The sequence below is a fragment of the Schistocerca nitens genome, chromosome 4 (genome assembly GCF_023898315.1).
Source record: "Schistocerca nitens isolate TAMUIC-IGC-003100 chromosome 4, iqSchNite1.1, whole genome shotgun sequence".
Lineage (NCBI taxonomy): Eukaryota > Metazoa > Arthropoda > Insecta > Orthoptera > Acrididae > Schistocerca > Schistocerca nitens.
Genome location: NC_064617.1, coordinates 696,441,729 through 696,469,151, shown reverse-complemented (window position 1 = coordinate 696,469,151; position 27,423 = coordinate 696,441,729). Strand labels below are relative to the sequence as shown.

The following is a 27,423-nucleotide window of genomic DNA, read 5'->3' as shown; positions in this document are numbered from 1 at the left end:
GCCGCCATCAGCGGATACAGTACGTTATCTGCTCAGATTCTCTCAGCTCTCTCCTCAGTCTCCAAGCTCTTTACCCTGTGCACCCTCTGGTCCACCGGATTCAGGACTGTCTGCACTTGCTCCACCTGGGGGGCGTCTCGGTGGCGTTCCTCTGGCTCCCGGGACACGTTGGTATCTGTGGAAATGAGGCGGCCGATATTGCAGCCAAGGCTGCAGTCTCTCTTCTTCGGCCAGCTATTCAATCGATTCCCTTCGCCGATCTACGGAGCGTTTTATGTCGTCGTGTTGTTCATTTATGGCACGCGCATTGGTCGACACTTCCCCATAATAAATTGCGGGACGTGAAAGCTCTTCCTTGTGCTTGGACCTCTTCCTCCCGAATGCGTCGTCGGGAGGAGGTAATTTTAACTAGACTCCGGATAGGGCACTGTCTTTTTAGCCATCGACATCTTTTAAGCGGCGATCCTCCCCCACTCTGTCCCCACTGCTCTCAGCTGTGGATGGTAAAACACCTTTTAATTGAGTGCCCCTATTTTAATCCGTTACGCTCCCGTCTACAGCTATCGCCTGATATATCGTCGATTTTAGCAGATGGCACGCGCTCAGCTGACCGCGTTCTCAAGTTTATTAGTGCCAGTGAAATGACGTCAGTCATTTAAAGCTGTTTTTGGGACAACCAACCCCTTTCTGTAGTGAATTTTTAAGCCTTCCTTCGTTTTTAGTTTCTCCAATTTTATGACTTTCGTTCCCATTGCTGCTGGTTTTCAATTTCGGTTTTTTACTGTTTCCTAAGTCACGGACCGGGCGCTAATGAACGTAGCAGTTTTGCGCCCTAAAACCAAAACAAAAAAAAAAAAAACACTGCGTTATGCATTTCTGCCGGTGACGCACTGTTCATCCTGAGCCACGGCTTTATCTTGACGGCGAACCTCTTGCTGTGGTGGACACACATCGGTTTTTGGGTGTGGTTTTTGATGCCCGGTTGACTTTGCTCCCTCATATCCCGCAGCTTAAACAGATGTGTTGACGGCATCTTAATGCTCTGTGTTGCTTGAGCCACACCAGCTGGGGAGCCGATTGGTCTACCCTCTTACGGCTCTACCAGGCGTTAATTCAGTCCCGTGTGGATTATGGGAGCCTGGCTTATGGTTCAGCATCCCCTTCTGCGTTGCGGATGCTAGACCCGATCCTTCACAGTGGGATCCGACTTTCCACTAGCTTTCCGTACCAGCCCTGTGAACAGCATACTTGCGGAGGCAGGTGTCCCTCCACTGCGGTTACAGCGCCAACATTTACTGGCCGCTTATGCTACGCATGTTTGTAGCTTGCCTGGGCATCCCAATTATCATCTCCTGTTCCCTCAATCTGTCTTTCATCTTCCAGAACGTCGGCCCCGGTTGGGTTGTAAGATTGCAGTTCGTGTCAGGGAGCTTCTTTCGGGGCTTGGGGTTTTCCCTCTTCCACCTCTTCTGGGCCCCTCTGCGTACACCCCCATGGTGTGTGCCCCGCTCATGCCTTCAGCTCGAATTGGCACAGGGCCCGAAGGACTCGGTCCCTCCTGAGGCCTTCCGCCGCCACTTTCTTTCCATCCTTGCAACGTATCAGGGCTCTGGCGTCGTCTACACTGACGGTTCGTTGGTTGCTGGTTGTGTCGGTTATGCTCTCACTCTAGGGGACCATTACGAACAACACTCATTGCTGGCTGGCTGCAGTGTTTTCACTGCTGAGCTGGTCGCCATCTCGTGCCCTAGAGTATATCTGCTCCTGTTCAGGTGAGTCCTTAGTTATCTGTAGCGACAACCTGAGCGGTTCACGAGCTATCGACCAGTGTTTCCCTCGCTCTCATCTGGTGATGGCTATCCAGGAGTCCCTCCATACTCTTGCCCGTTGCGGCCGCTCTGTGGTCTTTGTGTGGACCCCTGGTCATGTCGGCACCCCGGGCAATTAACGTGTTGACATGCTGGCCAAACAGGCTGTCAGTGCACCAGCCTTATCGATTGGGCTTTTGGAGAGTGACCTCAGGGCAGTTTTGCGGCAGAATGTACTTTGCACCTGGGGTGAAGAATGACGCACTCTGCCTTCACCATACTAACTTCGGGCCATCAAGGAGGCTACCAGTGCATGACGTTCCTCCTTGCGGGTCTCTCGCAAGGAGTCTATTGTCCTCTGCCGGCTGCACATTGGGCACACCTGGATGATGCACAGCCACTTATTGCGCCGTGAGGACCCACCTCTGGCACTGTGGATTCACTTTGACGGTGGTCCACATTTTGTTGGCCTGTCCCCTTTTAGCTGTGCTCAGGCAGACGTTTGCACTCCCAGATACACTTCCTGCCCTTTTAACAGATGACACTGCCATGGCAGGCTTAGTTTTGTGTTTTATTCGGGCAGGGGGCTTTTATCAGTTTAATCTAAGTGTTTGTAATTTTCTTGTGTTGAGTCTGGCCTTTTGCCTACAATTGTAGACTGGGTTTTTTAGTGTGTTTCTCGGTGTTGGGCTTTTCCTTTTTTGTCTCTATGGCCGGGCAACCACTGTCACACTTTGTGGAATTTTAATTCCTTTTGTCTGATCTCTGTCTGAGTCTTTCTTGTCCTGTGTCGTCTCTTGTCTCCATTGTTTGTTTTTCTTCTGTGTGGGTGTTTGAAGTTTTTGGAAAAAGGGACCGATGGCTGTAGCAGTCTGGTCCCTTCAATCCCACAAACCAACCAACCAACTTCTTAAAGTTTTTACTGCTAGAATGTGTAATTTATCAATTAAAATAAGGGATGGGCCGATACTCCCGGTAAATGTTTGCATTTAACATGTGTATAATTAATTGCTTTTATTACAAAGCATGAAAGGGCAGAAGAGTCTCCCCCCTCTCCCCCCTCTCCCCCCTCTCCCCCCTCTCCCCCCTCTCCCCCTCTCCCCCCTCTCCCCCCTCTCCCCCCTCTCCCCCCTCTCCCCCCTCTCCCCCCTCTCCCCCCTCTCCCCCCTCTCCCCCCTCTCCCCCCCTCTCCCCCCTCTCCCCCCTCTCCCCCTCTCCCCCCTCTCCCCCCTCTCCCCCCTCTCCCCCCTCTCCCCCCTCTCCCCCCTCTCCCCCCTCTCCCCCCTCTCCCCCCTCTCCCCCCTCTCCCCCCTCTCCCCCCTCTCCCCCCTCTCCCCCCTCTCCCCCCTCTCCCCCCTCTCCCCCCTCTCCCCCCTCTCCCCCCTCTCCCCCCCCTCCCCCCCTCTCCCCCCTCTCCCCCCTCTCCCCCCTCTCCCCCCTCTCCCCCCCTCTCCCCCCCTCTCCCCCCTCTCCCCCCTCTCCCCCCCTCTCCCCCCTCTCCCCCCTCTCCCCCCTCTCCCCCCTCTCCCCCCTCTCCCCCCTCTCCCCCCTCTCCCCCCCTCTCCCCCCTCTCCCCCCTCTCCCCCCCCCTCTCTCTCCCCTCTCTCTCCCCCCACTCTCTCCCTCTCTCTCTCCCCCCCTCTCTCCCCCCCTCTCTCCCCCCCTCTCCCCCCCTCTCGCCCCCCTCTCGCCCCCCTCTCCCCCCCCTCTCCCCCACACACAGTGTTGAATAGCTGTGTAGTGATAAGCCAGTATAAAAACATGGTCAGTAGGTCATCACTTTGTAATGTGATGCACTTTACAAATCCGTGTCAAATATCAAGAACAGTTATTGATAACAGAATTATTATTGAAGGTATTAAAACAGTTGGCACGTGTTTCTTAATAATAAATGTATCCTTAAATGTTAAACTGTTATCAATGATAAAAAAAATGCTTTGTCGGTTTTACTGACATTTCAGACAGGCCATATGTTTTGTTCTGCTACTTTCATCATCTAATTTTGTGCTAGATTCCGATACTAGCAGATTCCTACGGAATCGGTGATTCTTGGACACGTGGAATCGGTATCGGTGCATGACTCATCTTTAATTAAAATTGTTATTGGTAAACTTTCTTTACTCTGATTGTTTCAGTAGTGTAGAATAAGCAAAATACTGCTTACAGGCTACCTACTTAATGTAATGAATATTTCAAGAATTACTTTTAAACTTGGGTTTTGTTTTCTTGTTTATTATGTACTGCCCTAAGAATTGCCCTCATTAAAAATGCATAGTCCAATTTATTTCACCCAATAACTCTTCCCTAGCTCTCGAGTAGCTTCAACTTTGTTACCCAACCACTACAGAAGCAGGTTGCAAAACACTTTTTCGAATACAGAATATCAGTTTTAAAAAATTTCTAAGCTCCGTGTATCAATTAATCTGTAAAATATGTAAAATGCTGGGCATTTATGAATTTTGGCCATTCATCCAGGAATTTATCCTGAATATTTACCCGAGCTTATAAATGCCCAGGCATTTACATCACCAAGAAGTGCATATAAAACCACCTTGCTGCAGACCACATCGCCCCCCACTACACATGAAGTGCTAAAGTTAGGTTAAATTTTAGTATGAAAGTAGTCTGAAATGTATTAGATTTGTGTTTTATAGAATGACGAATAAGTTTACAATTTTTTCAGGTTGCCTTTGAAAATGCGGCGAAAAAAACTGAAGCCAACACTTAGAAGCATTTACCATTCACCAAAATATCAACCAAAAGTTGTGCTGGAACGTTTGAATCTGACATCCCTGAGCAAATACAATTTGTCAAAACCCAAGAAACAAGTTACACAAGCAGCCACACCCGTCACAAAGGTTCTTCCACTACCACCAAGGCGTAAAATCAGCATAGATTTTCTGAAAACGCAAAGTGTGCAAGAAAATGTTGTCTCCAGTGGCTCAAGTCCTGTCGCAGCTTCTCGTCCAAAACGGAAAGGAAGTACAGCATCTCACTCTGATGAACAAGAAGTGCCAGTTATGGGCACACACAAAACCAACAAAAGTGAGAGACTGAAAGCAAGAGCTCTTTCATCGGGCAAACCTCCTGATCACTCACAGCCTGAATTAGGTTTCCATGTGGATATTGAGGAACCTTCACGTCAGAGGCCTTCTAGCTGCCCACCCAGAGCAGCAGTCTCGTCCACAAGCAGTGTAAGGAAGGGAAATTATGAGGAAGACGGGTTTGTGAACAGTGCAGACGACATATCTAGTCGAGAAGGAACACCTGATGCTTCATCTAGTTCCCGGCTTTGGCCCACACCAAAAATTGTCTCTGTGTCGTCAATGGCAGTACTAGACAGTGAGGTAAGATGGTTGTTGGCCAGTGCTTTCATAAATGATCTGATTGTCAGCTCACAATTACTTAAGACATGTTGATGTTTAGATGTCATTATTTTATTTTTGATTTACCAAAGAATCTGGCAGCAGTTGTCTGTAGTGTCCAACTGAGTAAATGTTAAAGTGTCATTTAGCTACAAATAGTTATACATCATTAAATTTCAGAGATACATTTAAAAGTTTGTTCCTTTCTACAGTTTTTTGGATTTTCTCCCTCTTTAGTGTATTAGTCTTTGGACAATAATCTAAATTTAATCATAAAAATACGAGACAGAATTGCTATTCGGGTATTTGCCTGTAAGATAGTAAATTTCAATGGGCTACTGCCAATCATTGCTTGATAATCATACCAGTTTCCATTTTTCTACTGTATTTCCTTTATTGCATTGCAGTTAAAGTGTGAAGATGCCTTTGATGGCTTTGCACACTGCTCCTTGCATAAAACGTATGACACAGATTACACATTATAGTGTGTGGATTGTGTGGCTGGGACTGGTAAAGTGTACATCACTGACAGCTTTCATTTTTTGAAGTTCCTGCTCAAAATCTAAAACAGTAGTGGAAATAGTTACGTGCCTGCTAGTATGATCTGTTATGGTGCACGAGTTACACAGATCAATATTTAGGCTCTCAAGGTTCTTCTTGAATTAATCCTTATTCAGAGCAGTATTATGGGGCTTTCTGCATGTGTGCACTTCCACAAAATTTGGCAAGGTGGTCTCTAAGATAACCAATCCATCTGAGTTGGTGACCAGTGATGGTGAGTTTCATAGTGTTACTAATCGCCACTTCAGGAACACATGTATGAACGTGTTCAATTTTTATCTTCATAGGGTATCTAAGCTTGTGTTGAACTGTTAGTTTTTTTAAAATCACAGTGCTGTAGCATCCATTTATTGCAACCATAGAGCAAGGTAGAAACAACTGCTGCTCAGACACCATCAGTTTGATGCAGTGTCGGATCTTTGTTGAGGAAGACTGTGTGTGTGTGTGTGTGTGTGTGTGTGTGTGTGTGAGGGCGTGTCACATCCAAAAGCAATGCAGGCATGAAGCATTATTTTCTCCGCATACTTTTCCAATGATCAGTTAGTTGATAATGCACATCCTAGGGAGAGGAAGTGCTCTACTTGTTCCAAATGTGTGCTGGAAATAGATATTGAAATTGGGAAAGGCAATTTCAAGGGCTAGTTCTGTGAGGGCCTTTGTTTTTTGGGTATTGATCAGGCCAAACCGGTTATGTGCACCACTGAAACAATGTAGATGGCTGCAGCTTTGCTGATGTATAACCAGGAGAAGCATAATCATCTGCGTACTGCAGTTCAGTTACCTGGGTGAGATTTGTGAACATTCTAGAATGGAATCCAGACTGATTAAATAGTCCCTTACCAATTCTGTATTTTTCTACACCTGCATTGTTCAGATGGCGTCTCATAAAACATGACTGTGAGGCATGGGGCAAACAGTGTTGGCATGAGGACACATTGTTGTTTGAGAACATTGGTAATAGAGAATTTATCAGGCATTTCGCACTTGCCCAGACACTCAAAAAAGTAAGAGTGTGATTAGAGAAGTCTGGTAAATTTTCGTGAAATGATAGAAAATTTTTGTCGCGGTTTCATGGTTGGTTAGCTCGATTGTTCGTATAAAGAATTTCACATTGTACAAAATACAGTTCATTGACAGCTATATCAACTGGTCAGTGTTGACAGTGATTGAAAATGGAGAAAACAGAATTGAAGGCTTGGACTGCTGCACAGATCGACAGAATTGGATAAAGTTCACGCGAACTAGACACTATTGTTGAGGATTGTTTACTTTTGTACAAGCACCAAAGGTGAAGTGTGATCTGGCCATCGAAGTGGGGTCACCCCTAAGGAAACCATTGACAAAATCTTTGATATGGCAGTGCAACCCTGTCAAATCAAAATTCCTGAGGTTGCTGAGACTGTAGGCATCTCAACTAAGTCAGTGCATAATATCCTGCATGGAGAATTGGTTATGACAATGCTGTGCATGAGCTGGGTGCCATGATTGCTCAGGCGAGCAAAAGCACAACTGGCACATTTAAACACACTGTCTGGTGAAGTTTAATCCCAATTCATGAGACTTTTTGCTCCGATCTGTGGCTGTCGATGAAACCTGGATCCATGATGAGTCAAAACAATGGACAGAGGCTGGTGAAAGTGCACCCAAGAAAGCAAAGACAATTTTATCAGCTGGTAGAGTGATTGCTTGGAAAAGGGCAGAACTGTAACTGGATCCTATTATGCTTCATTGTCGGATCATTTGATGCTTGTTGGCTAAAAAGGAAAAAACAGGTTGGCAGGCAAAAAAGCGCTGTTTCACGGAGATAATCCACCATTACACACATCAGCAATAACAATGGTAAAAGTGTGTGATTTGGTCTTGGAATTGGTTCCATGTCCACCCTATTCATCATACTTTGTCCCAAGTGACTTTCCTGTTCCCCAGCTTGAAACTTTGGCTTGCTGGGAAGAAATTCTCATCAAATGAGGAAATTATAGTTGAAGTCAATGAGTATTTTTTTCAGAATTTGATAGAACATATTATTTTTCAATAGGATGAGAAAGCTGGAGGATTGCTGAACAAAGTTGAGAAGTAAGATGGATTGTTTACAAAACAAATGTATTTTCTTCCTTTTTTACAAGACTTATCATACCACCCTCATTCAGATATTATTGTAATCATTGGAACTAATAGTCTGTTCCTCAGGAAAGACAGCGTAAGATGGGAAATTTGAAAAAGGTAGGGCAGGCTAGACGGGCAAGGGATTTATAACATATGAATGCATTGTTTACAGCAATATGTACTGATAAAGTTATTGCATGTGTTCTCACAAATTATCTCGATTGCTTCTTGTATTATGCTATTATCCCAGAAACTATCAGTCTGTGTAATAACTGATGTCTTCAAAGCAATATGATGTCTGTTTTCTAGAGGTTGCTCTGCTGCTGATTTCTCAGGGTACCGAAGGCTAAAGCATCTCTCATGTTCTACAGTGCTGTTCAACTGTACTCTGTGTCCAGCAGAACTGTCCACACTCACATGATGGGGAGCCCATTAGCTCCAGTTACAGCCAACCTGTTTATGAAGTACTTTCGAGGTCATTGCCCTGGACGCAGCTTCTGCAATGCCTAGTTGCTTTTATCAACATATTATCACCACCCATTTTAGAAATGTTCTGTTCTGAGGATCTTGGTGCATTGAGTGAAAGCTGTATCAGACACTGAAAACCTGTTGTACGAATTAAGACATTTCAGGAAAGTATCTAAGGAAAATGTTTTAAACAACCACCAGCTTTAGCAAGTCATCTTTCCAAGAACATGTAAGCTGTAGGACCCTGAGGAAGAGTTACGCAAGATTGTGTTTTTGCCATTTTGTGGCTCATTAACAGGAAAGATTAACCAGATTATGAAGAGGCACAGACGGTTCGGTTTCCAGGACTCCAACAAAAATTTGACTAGTGAATCTTGTGAAAGATGCAGATCTCAGAATTCCAGGAGTATAAAAGATACCGTGTGGTCATGGACAGTTTATTCAGACACTGTCCATACTATTGAACAGTGCTGTGTAGAACCTGAGAACTGCTTTCACCTTTGGAACCCTAAGAAATCAGCAGTAGCAGAGCATGCTCTAGAAAATGGACACCACATTGCAGTCAGAGACATATGCTATTACTCGGACTAATAGTTTCTGGGATAGCATAATAAAAGAAGTGAGATAAAAAATAGTGGCAACATCCTTAATAAAGATGGCAGCCTGCAGTTAAGCACAGCTTTGGATCTGGCCATCTGAAAGTTGAAGCAGGCACACAACAAAAAACATTATTGCATATCATATGCTGATGGAGTGAGCACCAGTGATGTCATGGAAGGCAGCACAGCTATATAAGGGCAGTAGCACCAACCGGAAGACAGTTGCCGTCACTTGATAATGGCTGAGGAGTACTCCGCTGAAAGCTTGTGGTTTTTTGGACCATAGATAGATAGATGCTGAATGAAATGCATGTGGCTGTCAAGAGAAATGCGTGATGCTTTTGATGACTTACGCAGCAGAATATAATTGAATAATCTTTCACAAAACCAAAGATATTCTGCTGTATGTAAAGGCTGTCAGTGACTCCAAAGTTTGTGTACAGTCCATAGCAAATTAGGCGTGAAATGAAATTGAAGGTAGCAAAGAGAAGTTGAAATGACTTAACTTCATTTTCAGTTGTTCCTTCATGAAAGAAAAACCTAGAATAATTGTCCCAATTTAATCCTCCTAACACTGAAAGGATGAATGAAATAAGTATTAGTGTCAGTGGTTTTGAGAGACAACTGAGATAATTAAAATTGAACAAAGCTCAGTGGAATCCATGTCAGGTTCTATACTGAATTTGCTCCTGAGCTAGCCTGTCTTCTAAATGTAATCTTTTTTCGATCCCTTGAACATAAAACCATGCTCAGTTCTTGAAGAAAAAGACACAGGTTACATGTGTCTACTATAAGGGTAATACGGCATCTGCAAAACTATCATCCTGTATCCTTGATATCAATTTGTTGTAGAATCTAGAATTTATTCTGAGCTCAAACATAATGAGAGGTATCTTGAACAGAATGACCTCCTCAATGCCTACTAGTACAGATTCCAAAAGCATTGATCATGTGAGACCCAACTTGCACATGACATACTGAAAGCTTTTTATCAAGGCAGTCAGTTAGATACAGTATTTCTTGATTTCCAAAAAGCATTTGGATCAATTCCACACCTACACTTATTGCCAAAAGTACAGTTCTATGGGAAATTTGTGACTGGATTGAGGGCTTTTTGTTAGGGAAGGTGCAACATTTTATCTTGGATGGAGAGTAGCCATCAGATGTAGAAGTAACTTCAGGTGTGTCCGATTGGAGCTTGTTGGGACCCTTGCTATTCATATTGTGTGTATTAGTGGTCTTGCAGACTTTCTGCAGGTGATGCAGTTGTCTAGAATGAAGTACTGTCTGCAAGAAGCTGCATAAATATTCAGTCAGATATTGATAAGTTTTCAACATGGTGCAGAGATTGGTAACATGCTTTAAATTTTCAGAAATGTAAAATTTTGCACTTAACGAAACGAAAAAATATAGTATCTTATGACTATAACAACAATGAGTTGCTAGTGGAATCTGCCAACTCATACAAATACCTGGGTGTAACACTTTGTAAGGGTATGAAATGGAATGATTGTATAGATTCAGTCGTAGGTAAAGCAGGTTGTAGACTTTGGTTTATTGGTAGAATACTGGGGAAATAAAATCAGTCTACAAAGGAGATTGTTTACAAATCACTTCTGCAACTAGTTCTAGAAGGTGGCCAAGTGTGAGGGACCCATACCAAATAGGAGTGAGGGGGATATTGAACATATACAGAGAAGGGCGGCATGGATGGTCACAGGTTTGTCTGACCCATGGGAGAGTCACAGAGATACAGAAGAAACTCAGATGTAAACTATCCTGAGGAAGTCTACCAACAAAGTTTCAAGAATCTGCTTTAAATGATGACTCTAAGAATATACTGCAATCCCCTACTTACCACTCACTTTGCGATTATGAGGATAAGGTTAGAATAATTACTGCATGCTCAGAAGCATTCAGTCAGTCATTCTTCCTGTGCTCCCTATGTGTATGGAACGGGAAGAAACCACAATAACTGCTGCACTGGGCTTTACCCTATGTCCAGCATCTTACCATGGTCTGCAGAATATAGATGCAGGTGTAGATGTAAACGTTGCTGTAGAAGTTGTATTGCGTTGTTACTTGGGAGTCCTGGAAGGGTAGGTTCAACCACATGATTTGAAATCTTTTCTGTCCTCCTTGCTTACTGGCCCCTTTGTAAAGTGCAAAAGTAGCGTGTTTAAGTGTATCTGGTAAGTGTAGGCAAGCATAGTTGTTGTGCGTGCAGTGTGGTGTCCTGTTCGTGTTGGGGGAGGGGGGGCTGGTGAAGATAGAAAGGAGAGGATGAAGTCTGGTGCCGGCACATAGCCTACTTCTCTTTAGGAGCACCAAGGGGGCCATAGAGCTTAATGTCCACACTTGATTCATGAATCACCATCAACAGTGTCACAGGGTCTCACTTCGTGAGACTCTAGAGTGTTTGCAATTTAATCGTGGACACTGGTGCAAAATCTGGTGATCAGAAACTTCATACTGTCACCCATTTTACCTTGAATGCAAAGGGAAAGCAGCCAACAGTGTGTGTGTGTGTGTGTGTGTGTGTGTGTGTGTGTGTGTGTGTGTGACCCACGTAGTTTCCCACCCAGTACTGGCTATGCCCAACATTGCTTAACCTCAGTGCTCTGACAAGAGCCAGTGTATTGGCTGTACAGATAGTGAAGTCAGCATTGATAAAGAGAATCAGAAATCGTGAGCTCACTTTTCAAGAGATGACTTAAGTTAATGTGGAGGGGAGATGGACATTATTAACTTCAAATGAAGTGGTCCAGATAAACGAAACATTGTAAATGCTGAAGTTGTCAGACCTGTTTAGGGTGTCAATGTTTGGGTTTATACATAGTTCTATGGGGGCACCTATCAAACTAATGAGAAAGATGTTCATACTTTGAGAGAGCTTTGAAGTTTGTAACGAAAGCGAAACAAGGGACATCTTGTAAAAGACTGTAGTACTTTAACCCATGAAGTCCCAAATTATTTATTTTTTTTAAACTTGAATTTTTATTCCTTAATTATAATGCACGTAATGTATGAACCACAATAAGTACAAAAATAGCCAAAGAATATTTGTACATGCTGATATAATGGCCATCCGCAAAATAGGACGCTGGGATCTAACTGTATCGTATAGCATACTAAACTGTATTCAAGTCTTAACTATTTATTTCTTGTGAAATGGTACAAAACACTTAACACACAGTGTTACACGGCATTTAACACAATATGTTTTTGGTTTCCTGTTGCATTTAGCTCTTACACATCTTCTTCGAGTGCTTCTTTTGTCAATCATATGACCAATTCCATCAAACCTGATATCTGGTATCACTGTCAACTGACTTGATGGATATTTCATTGGACGTCCAATATTCGGTTTTCCAGTGTCCAATTTTAGGTTTGTAACTGTAACAGCAAGTCTGAAATCCAGTAAATCCAGTGCATTTTTCCCGTGTACTAGTCTGTAGAAGAGCCAGGCATTTACGAGGGCCATTTCCAGCATACGTGTAAATAGGACCCAGTACCATTTTTTTTTTTCCCTCTAATTACCGTCACATATTTTCCAACTGACCAGTCATGGTGGCAAACACCTCCCATGTACACGTTATGTAACTTCAAAACGGCAGGTTGTTGCACTTGCGTCTTCTTACTTGCGTCTTCTTACTTGCGTCTTCTTACTTGCGTCTTCTTACTTGCGTCTTCTTACTTGCGTCTTCTTACTTGCGTCTTCTTACTTGCGTCTTCTTACTTGCGTCTTCTTACTTGCGTCTTCTTACTTGCGTCTTCTTACTTGCGTCTTCTTACTTGCGTCTTCTTACTTGCGTCTTCTTACTTGCGTCTTCTTACTTGCGTCTTCTTACTTGCGTCTTCTTACTTGCGTCTTCTTACTTGCGTCTTCTTACTTGCGTCTTCTTACTTGCGTCTTCTTACTTGCGTCTTCTTACTTGCGTCTTCTTACTTGCGTCTTCTTACTTGCGTCTTCTTACTTGCGTCTTCTTACTTGCGTCTTCTTACTTGCGTCTTCTTACTTGCGTCTTCTTACTTGCGTCTTCTTACTTGCGTCTTCTTACTTGCGTCTTCTTACTTGCGTCTTCTTACTTGCGTCTTCTTACTTGCGTCTTCTTACTTGCGTCTTCTTACTTGCGTCTTCTTACTTGCGTCTTCTTACTTGCGTCTTCTTACTTGCGTCTTCTTACTTGCGTCTTCTTACTTGCGTGTCTACTGTACCGCGTAGCTGCTCCCAAAGGTTCAACTTTGTCCAAATTTGTACCAATTGTAACGCATCTGTTGTCGTGCCATCGAACAAATAAGACTTCACCATTCCTGTCGAACTGGTAGTCATAGTTTCCTTGAACTGTGTTTTTCAGTTCGTTGGTGCTCGGTAGTGGACAGTCACCAACTTGATTCTCTCTGACAGTCCCAATTGCTCGAAAACCCAAATTTCTCAGATGAATCAGAAGATCTCTACTAGTGAAGAAATTGTCAAAGTACACACAATGATGCTCGGGGTTTTCAATGTAGTCCAGCATGTTTAGGACTACTCTTGATCCCAATAGTAGGTCATCCCTTGCAGTATCCTCTGGATCCTTTCCACAGTATAAATCAAATTTGAAACAGTAGCCACTTGCTCCACAGAGAGACCACAATTTATAGCCAAACCTAATAGGCTTGCCTCAGATAAACTGTTTCATCCCGCTTCGCCCATAATAACTATCATTTTGTCAGTTGACAAATTTTCCTCAAATATTCCAAATTTTTGAAAAGATTCATTTATCATTTTCAAGAGAGGTCTAATTTTGAATCCGCAGTCGTGTTTGTTTTCATTGGCAAAGTCATTATCTTGAAAATGAAGCAATGTTTTCAACTTGTGATATTTATTCCTTGACATAGCTGCCTTGATAATTGGTATGCCAATATCTTCATCTTCAGACCAGTATAGCTTCTCAGCAGGGAGCTTATGGTAGCCAGCAAAAAGAAATCTGACAAAGACCTTCACTTCTTCAACTGTGAGGATAAAATCCTGCATACTCTTCATATTTATTGCATATCTCACAGTTTCTTTGACTATGAACTCATATGTTTCCATCAGTTTTTCAAACATCTCCTTCAGAGTCAAGGAAGAAAGTTGTTCCTTCAATTCCCTTCTTTGTGCTGATGTCATGCTCACTAGTTTCAGACAGCTTTGTATAAACTGGAGGTGTCTTTTTCCAATTGCTTTTCTCATCAGTAAGATGTCTCTTCTTCGATTTACTTCTGGAACCTTGGGATGTACTTGGCAGTGAAGTTTTACATACAGCTTCTTCGTTATTCTCTGATGCAAGGTAATGTAATTCAATAGCCCATGGCACATCTGAGACTTCCACGGTTCCAGTAACATCCTCTGGACATTGTTCTTTGTCAGTCATACAGTCTACTTCAGGAGGACATACGGTGATATCAATATGGTCCTGATCATCTGACACCGCATTATAGAACGTGTCACTGTTTATTATTTCTTCATTAGTGAGGTATCTATCTCGTCTGAAGGCCATTATAATGAATGAATGAATGACTTACCTTAGGGGAGACACACACACACACACACACACACACACACACACACACACACACACACACATATGTAAATTGGTTACACATGTATCATTTAAAGTATTTTCCATTACTGGCCACTACATTCTCCCTTCTTTCAGGCGGTGTACGAACACTGCGCGTCGAAAAAATTGTTCCTCTTTTGAAGTGGTCCATGAATCGATCCAGCTTGTGACTTTGTGAGATTGGAGGTGTTGATCAGCCAGGCCATGTGCCATTGATCTAAACAGGTGATAGAGGGAGCAATATCTAGAGAATACGACAGTTGGATTAGAACTTCATATTTTAACGTTTCCAAATACATTTTGACCTGTTTTGCAACGTGGGGTCAAGTGTTGTCGAGCCTCTCGCTGTATTGCGGCCATTTGTCTTTTAATGCTCTGCTCAAACCCATTAATTGCATTTGATAACGAGCACCTGTGATTGTTTCACTTGATTTTAACACGTCATAGTACAGGACGCCGAGCTGATCCCACCAAATGCAGAGCAAGATCTTGGAGCCGTGAATATTCGGTTTGGCCATCGACGTGGAAGGATGGCCGGTATATCTCCATGATTTTTTGCGTTTAGGGTTATCGTAATGAAGCCATTTTTCATCCCTGGTCACAATGTGTTGCAGAAATCCCTTCAGTTTTTGCCTCTGAAGCAACTGTTCAGAAACACACACATGCCATTTGTTCTCTTCCACCACTGCGCCAGTCTAAGACGTTAAAATCTCCATTCTTGAAGCTTTGAAACCACTCAAGACACGTTCTTTCACTAATAACGTCCTTACCGTATGTACTTTAGAGCATTCGATGAGGCTCAACCACTGTTTTCTTCATATTGAAACAAAAGAGTAACGCCTCCCGCAAATGACGAGAATCAGGCTCGTAAACTGACATTTTCAATCAAAAACAACTTTCTGATGCAGACACAAATAGACTAATGTTTGAATGAGGTTATGTTGACGGAGGTCCAAGCTAACTGCCCGACGTCTGCAATTGATTTTTCGACTGCTACTTACCGTTGTCGCCACCTATTGGCAAACGGCGGAAGCAAAGTTGTACTCCTTGTAAATATTGTTGATGACAGTTGATGGTTTTATACCAAGTAAATAAGTGATGGAACATCCCATGGTACACACAACAGGTCAGCAAACAGATGTTGGAGCAACAGAAAGACCGTGCCAAATTTAATGGAATGCAGAATCTCAAGATTGGCAACGGTTTACAGATACTCAAAAGTTAGTGTAGATATCAGTGTGTGACAATTTTAATAGTTTCCACAACAAAGATCTTGATCAAAACTTTGTAGAAAATTCAAAGAGGTTTGTTTGTATGTAAAATATACCAGTGGCATTAGCAATGTTAGTGAGAACGACTAAACACAGTTTCCTGTAGTTCTGTCACGAAAGAAGATGCAGTCAATAATTTCATCGCAGAATTCAAAATGAGATGTCAACATGAGTTGTATGGAAGTAGATATAATTGGTATGGGGAACCAACTTAACAAAGGGGCCTTCTGGTTCAAATTGTGCACCAGCTAGGTTCCTTTCAGAGTAAGGTGACAGAATACACTGGTATGAGAGTCATGGGATACCGCCTAATACTGTGCCGACCTTTTACTGGCATAGTACAGTAGTTCACCCACGGTGTGGATTCAACAAGTCGTTGGAAGTCCCCTGCAGAAATATTGAGCCATGCTGCCTCTGTAGCTGTCTGTATTGCAAAATTGTTGCCAGTGCAGGATTTTGTGCAGGAACTGACCTCTCAATTATGTGCCATAAATTTTCAATGGGATTCATGTTGGGGTGATCTGTGTGGCCAAATCATTTGCTCAAATTGTCCACAATGTTCTTCAAACCAATCATGCACAATTGTGGCCTGGTGACATGGTGCATTGTCATTCATAACAATTCTGTCATCGTTTGGGAACAAATAATCTCAAAGTAGCCAAACATAACCATTTCCAGTCAAAGATTGGTCCAGTTTGACACCGAAGACCCAGTCTGTCCCTATAAACACAGCCCACACCATTAATGAGCCACCACCAGCTTGCGCAGTGCCTTATTGATGATATAGCCATGAGCCCAGGAGAGGCACTGCAGGTGATGTCGTACTGTTAGCATAGGCATGCGTGTTGGTCATATGCTGCTGTAGCCCATTAATGCTACATTTCGGATACTGGTCTGATGGATATGTTCATGTGTCCCACATTGATTTCTGCAGTTATTCCGTGCAGTGTTGCTCGTGTGTTAGCACTGACAGCTCTCTGCAAACGCCACTGGTTTCAGTTGTTAAGTGTAGGCCCATGGCAGCTGTGTTGTTCATGGTGAGAGGTAATGTCTAGTGTTCTTGGCACACTCTTGACACTGTGGATCTCAGACTCTTGAATTCCCTAACAATTTCCCAAATGGAATGTCCACTACATCTAGGTCAAACTACCATTCAGCGTTCAAAGTCGGTTAATTTCTGTTGTGCACCCATAATTGTATTGGAAACCTTTTCACATGAATCGCCAGAGTACAAATGATAGCTTTGCCATTGCACAGCCTTTTTTTACGTTTTGTATGTGATACTACCTCCATCTGTTTGTGTGCACATCATTATGCCAAGGCTTTGATCGCCCCATATTCCCATTTTTTTCGCAGTTGTAAGACAACCACTCGCTCAAGAAAATGTATGTACTCAGATATTAGAAAGATGCACACATCAAACAAATGCACAAGAAAGAAAATTGAAGTAATTTGCTGAATTATAGACATTGATTTGTGGTATGGTTTTGGAACACACAGTGTGTCCCAACATTATGAAGCGCACAAAGGAAAATGGTCTATCGACACATAACTGGCACAGACTCGGAAAATATTGTTCTTGTGTGAAACACAGCATGGCTCTTTATTCATATGAAGCGAAGAGTGGTGCCGACGGGGAACTAGAATTTATTCCTCTTTTTTTTAGAAGACTCTCCAGCTGCTCCTAATTAAATTGTGTACCTTGAGAGTATCGTCCCAGATGTTGCAACTAGAAGTCATGTGTTCCTATCAGAAAGTCAGCTAGTGAAACCAAAGCTCTTTCAGGTGTTCCCCAAGGAAGCGTCATACTCAATTTAGGAGACTATCTGCACAGCCCTCTTAGACTGTTTGCAGGTGATGCTGCCAATTAATCATTTAGTGAAGTCATAAGAAGGTCAAAACAAATTACAATATGGTTTATATACGAAATCTGCTTGGTGGGAAAGTGGTGATTTATCATGAACTAAATTGCACAAATTTAAAAGTTCTCAATTCAACTGAATATCTAGGGATTACAATTATGAGTGACTTAAATTGGAACCATCACATTGTAAACATTATGTGGGAGATGAACCAAAGACGGCATTTTATTGACAGAACATTTAGAAGGTGCAACAAATGACCTAGAGCCAGCCTACACCACACTTGTCTGTTCTCTTCTGGACTTCAGAGAGCAGCAGCTTATTTTGTAAAATCACAAAATGGGAGCCAATGTCACAGATATAAGGGAGTAGGGATGGAAATCTATAAAACAGCAGCATTTTTTGTTGTTGTGAGATATTTTTATGAAATTTGTCACTAACTTTCTCCTACAGGTCCCAGGGATTTTCGCTATTCTCAACTATATAGGGAGAAATGACCATTGTGATAAAATAATGGAAATTGGAGCTCACATAGAAAAATTCCACCCAAGGTATATGAGGGAGGAAGGGTAGAGAGATACAAGGGAAGTGGTTTTCACGATCTGTCAAACAGTGTTAATTGCAGAGTAACCATATATGTGTTGTTTGTACTCTAGTTATGTTCTGTCATCACCACATGCCAGTATCTACTACGACCAACAGTGCATATTATTATTTTCCATGTCTAGTTTTCACACTAATCTCTGTGGCCTACGACATTTAGTGAGTGCAGTTACACTTTTTGGGTGGTGGCTAATGTGGTCCAATGATTATGGTTCAGTGTGTTATGGTCACTCACAAGTTGCTGCTGCTGCTGCATTGAATTGGTGAATAGTTTGCTGCACTGTGATCCATTGGTCTGCTGTTAGACTTTCTGATTGTAACAACCTCTGTCATGTTGTTCCTCATGACTCTGGGTCTGGTGGATTTTTGTTTTGGTCTTCATTTTTTTCCCCAGTTGATCTTAATATTTCATCGAATCTCCACTTCTGTTTTACAGATATCAGGTTTTTGTGGATTGCTTTCCATCCAGTAAGACAAAACTGACAATTTGGTAAACCATTTCATTGTGGTACTGAATTAGTGTATCTTGCTTGTTGACAGGTTTCACCAGCTTTTACTTCCCCGCCCCCGTCTTCCTCCATCATCATCGTGAATTTAAGGATTTTGTGATGCATCCCAAAGCATCATTCCTGAAGTTCAGATTAACCTTGCCTTGAATGTACATAATTCAAGCTCAGCCATTAACACCCGCAATTTGGGATATTTAATACCTACATTTAATTAGCATTACAATTATGTCTAAAGAATATTTAGTGACAATTGAAAATTTGTTCCAGACCAGGACTTGAACCTGGATTAGATTGTCACTAAATATTCATTACATTGCAGATTCATCATATTTGAACAGTTTGCACCAATACTGTTTCATGACGTTGCATCCTCATTGATTTCAACCCTATCGATTTTCATTCTTGTCTCTCTAAGAAATTCCCAATGTGCCTCTCACCGTTGTTGTCTGGGTGACTGTTTATTCAGAAACAAACCCTGTCTCAATTACATGAATCAAAACATGTTATATGTGGGCTCCTGATTGTAAACATACCTGTTCAAAACTAAGTTTTTGATTGCCAGGAAACTCAAGAAAGATCTTCCATTTGTTCTTGTAGTTCACCTGCACTGTCATAAAAAAAGCGATATCATCATCAAAACAAAGGTGGTTTGGAATTTTTCCATTAACATGTAGCCTGTTCCTTCTGTTTTCCAATTTAGGGATTTGAAAACTTCGTGTATGACAGCAGAGATCAACATACAAACTTCATGAAATCATAATTAGATCAAGACCCCAAGCTGTCGACAGGCATTGATAAACATCAACGGGGACAGATGAAAATGTGTGCCCCGACCGGTACTCGAAACCGGGATCTCCTGCTTACGTGGCAGACGCTCTATCCATCTGAGCCACCAAGGGCACAGAGGATAGTGCGACTGCAGGGATTTATCTCTTGCACACTCCCCATGAGACCCACATTCCCAGCTTAATGTCCACACACTACATTCGTAGTGCCCCTGCCCATTAAACTCATTACTCGTGGCAGACAATTTTACAGAGTCCTGTAAGAGTTCAGGCAATGCGTGTGGATCTAGCACAGGAGGAGGTGGTCAATGGCTGGTTAGCCTTAACTATATACGAAGATGGTATCTGTCCTTTTGGACATGTCCGGACATCTTCATATACAACTTTCTCCTCCAAATTCTCTTTTCGATCCGGAATTTCCCGTCCAACAATTGAAGTATAATGGCAGCTGTAGCATTGAGGTATATATTTTTCAGTTAACTATCATCAGTTGAGTCAGTGTCTTGTTTTCCAAAAGCTGTTAGTACTTTTTGATAGTCATCTTTCTCAAAATCTGTCACTGGCTCATTCATTCACAATTTGTTCATGGGGAATACTTCTATATTACTTTCAGTATTGGCATGTGCATTTGCAAAATGTAGCTACTTACAAAGCACTGCTCTTCCTCTTATACTTCTCAGCTATGACGACTTCATACTATGCATTTATGTAATTTTAATGATTACACTGAACACTGTCGGCCATCTACATACTTGAAAAGTTAAAAACCTCTATAATGTTAACATTGTCAGAGCTACATGGAATTTACATTCGGATGCTAATAAATTATAGGTGGAGTGGCAAATAAGATACTGTTACTTTGTTCTGAATGTGAGAGATTTTACAGTTAGTGCCTAATGTTACCAGCAACGTGTTATGTAGAATGTTGCATCAGGATATGAAACTACCCAGGTTACTATAAAGCGGACTAAACACAAGGAACTCCGCAGCCTTTTGTAAGTCAAGTGCCAAGTAACGGAGGCTGTGTGTGCGAAATCTCATCAATAGTTCTTGTGTTCATTATCATGGATTTTCACTGTTGGAAGCCAACCAGTTGGCATCCTATAAATTCTGTAGGTTATCCATGACAATACATGTACTGTAGTAGTGGCCCTAGGTGTCTGCAGAACCTATTGAGTGGGCGGCCATGAATTTTATTTTGGCAGTCTTGAGGGGCAGGTGGAGATGGAGAAATTTGGAGTGTGGCATTGTTGAGCTATATGAGGTGTAAATGCCTAGTGGAAATGACACAAATTGTAGCTCTGCTCGTGACAGTGTTGCTATAAGATTATCAGTTAGAACAGCTGTTTCTTTAATTCTGTCTACTTTCTCTTTTTAAATCACTTTAATCCACATCTTTTTTTGGAAAGACATTTCTCTTAAGATTTTTAATAATTAATACTATTGTAATTTTAATCTGGTTTTAAAGTTACTAAATACGATCAGAGTAAAACCAATTTCTCACTAACCAAAACATTTCCCACGCCATATTAATGTCTCTCGCAGATTGTAACTTCGTCTGTTGAGCATATTGTGCAAATGTGAGTTTGGTGCTAGTGCCTGTGGGATTTCGTGTGTAAGACACGAGACCTTCACCGCTGGTTCATTTGTTAGTTTCAAGGCAGCAAAGAAAGTTACCTTTTGCTGTAGCTGAGATAATACCACCACAGTCACTAGATCCTTCTGAACAGAATGTGGAAATGGCAGTAACAAATTACCAACACCTGCTCCTGTGACATCTAGAACTTCAGTCGAAGAGTTCCAAAACAGACTCGTTGAAACTTTTTTAAGGAACTGATGAGATAGTAAAATCTAAAATCATATGAGCTGTGAATAATCATGTCTCATTCATTAGTAAGAAGTACTGGAAACACTGTAGAATAATTTCAAATTGTTTCCTGACAGCGTGATTGCACCTAACAGTCAGGGAAATTGGATTCTTTTGTGTGTCATATGATGAGAGTTGAACAAAGTTATCCAAAAGGGGCAGATGGATTTTTGGTGGTTTGTTTCTGGGATGAACAGTATATCTGTATCTGCAAGATATTTAACAAGTCTACGTTTTTGAATTCTGCGACATCTGCTGCTTTACGGTAAAGTTTCCTGAAGGAAGTTAATGATTTGAATTTGTCACTTCAGAATATACGAGGGTAAGTCAATTATCCGCAATTTATTTTTGTGGTAGTACTGTTGTTCTATGTTGATGTGTGCTTTGGTTATTTGTTGTTATATCGTTGCAGTTTTCAAACTGCTAGATTAGTTTTGTTATCACTGCCATGCTGTTAATCAATGCTGCTCCGCTGTCTATTTGCATCAAAGAAGAGCAACATTCAGTGATCCGTTTTTTGTGGTCGGAAGGCATATCGGGCCGAAATTCATTGAAGACTTTCGGTACAATATGGGAACAGCGTTTTGCCATAACGGAATGTCTACGAATGGATTGAAAAATTCCGAAATGGTTGCACAAGTTTTATGCACGATGAAGTAGTCGGATGACTGTTTACCACCACAAATGAAGAAACCATTGAGCGTTCACGTGAAATGATTCTCTTAGACCAATGATTAGCTATTGACAAAGTGGCACATCGTCTGCAAATTAGTCACAGTTCTGCTTAAGAAATCATCCACAGCAGACTTGGGTTTCATAAAGTTTGTGCAAGATGGATCCCAAAATAACTCACACAGTTGCATAAACAAACGCACTTGGACATCTGCAAAAAACATTTGGATCGCTATGGTAATGAAGGGGACAACTACTTAGACAGAATTGTTGCTGATGGACGAAACATGGATCCATCATTTGAGCTGGAGAGTAAACGGAAGTGTGTGGAATGGAAACATCCGAATTCGCCGTGCAAGAAAAAGCTCAAGACCCAACCAACTGCAGGAAAACTGATGCTTACGTTTTTTTGGGACGCACAAGGTCCAGTACTGAAACATAATTGGGAAAGGGGCACAATAATAAACAGTGTACGTTACAGTGAGATGATTACTTTTGCCTCGGACAAAGCAGTGAAAGAAGTGGTGCATTCCTGGCTTGCAGCTCAACCGAGAACCTTCTTTTATGAGGGCATCAGGAAGCTTGTACAACGATGGACCAAGTGCATTGAAACGCAAGGAGACCATGTTGAAAAATGTTGCTGTAAGTTTCCTATTTGATTAAAATAAAATTTTATAACTACTTTGCGGATAAAAATTGACTTACCCTCGTAATTCAAATTTCAGTGGATGGGCCAAATGTGAACTTGAAGATTTTGCTCGATTCACGATTTTGCATTATTTATAAGCATTTCTAATCAATGAAGAAAATAATCAATGACAAATGTTTCATTGTGGCACTTGCTCAGTTCATGTAATGAACAGAGCTTTGAAAACTGCTCAAAATAAAAGTGGTTGCAGCATTAATGTATTTGTGATAGTGATCTTTTACTTCGTGAAGGATTTTCATTCAAGTAAGGCAACTTTCTCAAATATCACAGAGTTTTCCAAGTCTACAAATGCTAGAAACGTAGGTTTGCCTTTCCTTAATCTAGCTTCCAAGATAAGTCGTAAGGTCAGTATTGCCTTAAGTGTTCCAACATTTCTACGGAATCCAAACTGATCTTCCCCGAGGTCGGCTTCTATCAGTTTTTCCATTCGCTTGTAAATAATTCGTGTTAGTATTTTGCAGCTGTGACTTATTAAACTGATAGTTCGGTAATTTTCACATCTGTCAACACCTGCTTTCTTTGGGATTGGAATTATTATATTCTTCTTGAAGTCTGAGGGTATTTCGCCTTTCTCGTACATTTGCTCACCAGATGGAAGAGTTTTGTCAGGACTGGCTCTCCCAAGGCCGTCAGTAGTTCGAATGGAATGTTGTCTACTCCCGGGGCCTTGTTTCGACTCAGGTCTTTCAGTGCTCTGTCAAACTCTTCACGCAGTATCGTATCTCCCATTTCATCCTCATCTACATCCTCTTCCATTTCCATAATATTGTCCTCAAGTACATCAGCCTTGTGTAGACCCTCTATATACTCCTTCCACCTTTCTGCTTTTCCCTCTTTGCTTAGAACTGGGTTTCCATCTAATTCTAACCTAAGACAATGAAGTACAAGTTAACTTTACTTACAAGCCATGGGAAAGTACAAATGATAATCTCATTGACTATCTACATCATGATTTGTCTTGTGGACTTCCCATGGTTTGTTGTGTGAACGAATGCCAATAGCAGCAAGCCGTGGGAAAGCTGTTAACATTGTAAGTGCTGTTAGTCATCTGATATCAACTGCTGCAAATGAGTCATGCACAGAAATTGTTTGCCCAGCAAGCAACAGGCTTTTGGGACCTACAATAAGAATGTACTACATGTCGGTCTGCTTCTCCACACCATTGTTTTACTTTGGTGAACTGTCCCACACACAGTATTTCTGTACACTTCCTATGTCCAGTTTTTCTTCTTTTCAGCTGACACACCATCAGTATTAAATCAAAGCCTGGGAGAATCTGTTACACATGCCACGTGCTGGCAGTGAGCAGAATAACAAAATGTCTATCCGTCCCTTAAGAATTAAATAGATGCATTTTTCTAGTGTAGCTCAGATGTCTGTACGGGACTCAGGACCAGTAAACACTTTTGGATTGATCTTGTAGTACCCTTAGTGGTTCACATCAATTTATTGAGTTGTTTGTCCATATTTTTTGATATTATGTAGTCATACATCAAAGCAGTACTCAGTTGTGTAATATTTAAGTTCCAAGGCAGATGCTTGCAGTTTAAGTGTAGAATGAAGTTGGGAAGTCCTGCATGATGTGTGTGGGATATTTAGTTCAGAGTTGGGGGGAATAGCACTACAAAAGTTTTCCTTGAGTTAGTAGTATTCTATACATCATCATAAATAAATATAGGCCTATTATGTTTCATGATTCCTAACTCTGTTTTAATGCAATTTTTATGTGCTGTCAGTTGCAACATTTAACTAAATGTTGATTCTCCCCAAATTTAACAGACATTGAGCTGAATGTGATTGGAATTTACAGATTTTGTGTAGTGCTTCACCTCCTCCATTAGTAAGAACGGGATTTTAGTGCTTTTAGTTTGGTCAGTTCTTCCATGAATTTATTTTTTATTTTGTAAGATATAAGCCAATAAGGTTTCCTTTTTTTCTCATTGGGCTTGTATGATTTCAATACTCCACTATACTTGCTATGTTTTACTAACATTTGTTCTTGGTTTATGTAAGATCGTTTAGTATTATACAAAAGCTGAAATGTTTCTAACTAAGCCACTGAAAACAAATTCTACAGGCCAAACAGCGGCTTCGGAAGCCACTCATTCCATCACAAGCTGAAGCAGCATCTACAAGTACCAGTACTCTCGATGTGGAGGCAGATCGGAGCATTCGTCAGCCAACTACCACCACATCAAGCCCCACAAAAGATCAGACTACAGCTGAGCCTCCAACCAAAGTAGTACGGCTAGCAGATGATGCTGAGAATGCTGTGCCAGAAGCAGAGGCCCCACAACCTGCCCAGCTGGGGTTCTGGGACAGGGAGCGTAGGATTGCTGGCATGAAAAATTCTCTCTTCCGCCTCCAGGAGGTTGTTACGAGGGTTTCTAAAGTGTCACAAGCACAAGCAGTTAAGATACGGGAGCTGCAGGCAAAAGCAGAGAGTGTTCCTCAAGTGATGTGTGACCCACGTTGTGTTGAGTTACAACGTACTCTGGCCATACTTGGTATTGGTGATGAGATTTTTGTTAAATTAGCTGGCATAATTAGTGACTCCCAACCTGGAACAGAGTTTTTTAATCCTAAAGCTGCAGCTATCATGAATCTTATAAGAGATTATACTTCTTTGTATTGAGGTATTGGATTTTTTCCCATTGGTAGTAAAACTCACATTTTATAAGGCTGTATAATTTTTTTATTGATTTACTTGCTTTTTACAATTAGATGTATCTGACAGTGAATATACTTATATGCCACATATATACTCGCTGATAAAACTTGAGTGCAGCATGTAACAACGCACAGTTGTATGTGAGTAATATTTGTGTACTTGCCTCAAAGGCAAACTATCAAAATTTAGATGGTCTGAAGATTTCCTTAATTTTTAAAAGAAAATGTGAAAATTCTGCATCATGACATTGTTAATAAATGAAATTCATTTGCATCTCCACAAATGTTTCCTTTGCTTTACTGCCTTCTATAGTTCTCTTTAGAGTTGGACATATGTGTGTTACTCGGAATGTTATTCATTTCATTGTAGACCTCCTTTTGTTAAAATGATTTTTGTACATCTTATTTCCACTGCTACAGTTCCATCTTCCTTTTTTGCATTTGACACATGTGCCCTTGAATACTGCTAGAAATGCAGAGGCACTAAAAGGCAAATCAGCTAGGAAAAAATGTAGATAAGATAAAAAATTTACTAATTTTAAAAATGACAAGACTATGGATGATCATAAATTCATACAAAGGAGTTAAAATGTAGCATATAATAACTGCAAAACACACAAACTAGTATCCTGTTTTATGAAGTCATTGACAGGGATTTGGAACTAGTAAGATGGAAGGCAGAATGAATCTGGCAGAAAATATGAAGTGCCTGGAAAACATGTGAGAAAATAGTTTAAGTGTAAGCAGGTAGCTCCCTTGTGTTCTCATAGTCACCATGTGTTTTCTGTTTTTAACTTGTGTAAATAAAGAAAACCTCTCTCACACACATACATAAGTTGAGAACAGCCATGCGTGCTGAGATTTTGTTATTTCTAGACATGAGGGTGTCATGACATGACTTTGTGTGTTTTGGCCTCAAAGGCTACCACTTGCATTATAGAGCTAGCCATTAGAGCTTACCCGCAGATGTATCAGCTGCAAGGAACTTTGTCATTAGTGTTCAACAGTCAAATGGGCCAGCAGTCTCGCCTTAAATGCTGCCAGCCACTGGTGGTGGTGGTGTTGTTAATGTAATCTTAGGCTGATGCTACATCAGAGGAATAGAAATATTTTACAAATAGTTGAAAGTATGTAATACGTTTATAGTGCTTCTGAAATTAAGCATTTTAGTTTTGAAACAATAATGAAAAATCGTGTCAGTTTACTGAGTTATGCAGAGCGTACACTTTAAAATTCAATCCTGAATACTCGTAACTTCCTTTGCCTTTTATTTTATTTTTGGCTGAAGCAAGCTGCTTACAGCCAACCATAAGTTCCAGCACATACGTGATCTGTCGTCCACATCGGATGCCCCACTATAAGTGGTTCACTTAGGATACAGAATTCGGTATATCTAGAACATATTAATTTTTTCCAGTATTTCACAAGCAGCTATAATTCTGAAGCCCTGTTACTCTATAATTGAGTGGTGTCACATCTATAATTCTGTCACTTACCTGCAGCTTCGTGTCAGCATTGTGCTAAGCTAGTGAAAGTTGTCTACAGTCAGGTACAGTATACTCCTGATTATCAATTTTAAAAAATGCAAATTTTTCTCAAGCAAAAAATAATAAACAACCCGGTGTATGACAAGTGCCACTTACATCGTTCAAACTGCTGCCATGTGAAAACAGAGTACCATTTCCATTGTTATTGACCAGTGTGTTCTGTGTAAATTAAACACAAACTCAGTTTTCTTGTGTTAATCAGTGTGTGTCAGTGAAGCAAGTTAAAAGAAATTAGTAAAAGATAGTGTGGTGAAATGAAAGAAACTTGTTGACATTGAAACAAAAAATGAGAAGTAATTGAAAGATTTGAGAAGGGTGAAACTCGAGCAAAACTAATTGCTGAATATGGTATTGGAAAGCAGACTGTTCAAGGGGAAATGCGATTCTAGTTCGGGACCAACTGCAGGAAAAAGCATGAAAAGACATACATTTGATGAAT

At 41.4% G+C, this 27,423-nt stretch overlaps 1 protein-coding gene across 4 annotated transcripts in view; it reads left to right on the top strand.

The window, feature by feature from the left end:
* LOC126251515 (uncharacterized) overlaps window positions 1-25,704 on the top strand; it is a 43,396-nt gene extending 17,692 nt beyond the window's left edge. For 3 of the 4 annotated variants that reach the window (XM_049951995.1, XM_049951996.1, XM_049951993.1), the window contains exons 2-3: window positions 4,492-5,155; window positions 24,845-25,704. In XM_049951995.1, the coding sequence (XP_049807952.1) occupies window positions 4,505-5,155; window positions 24,845-25,402 (1,209 nt within the window). In that variant the 5' untranslated portion in view covers window positions 4,492-4,504 and the 3' untranslated portion in view covers window positions 25,403-25,704. The remainder of the gene's footprint in view (window positions 1-4,491; window positions 5,156-24,844) is intronic. The other variant, XM_049951994.1, reaches the window with a different exon arrangement.
* Window positions 25,705-27,423: the final 1,719 nt, after the last annotated feature.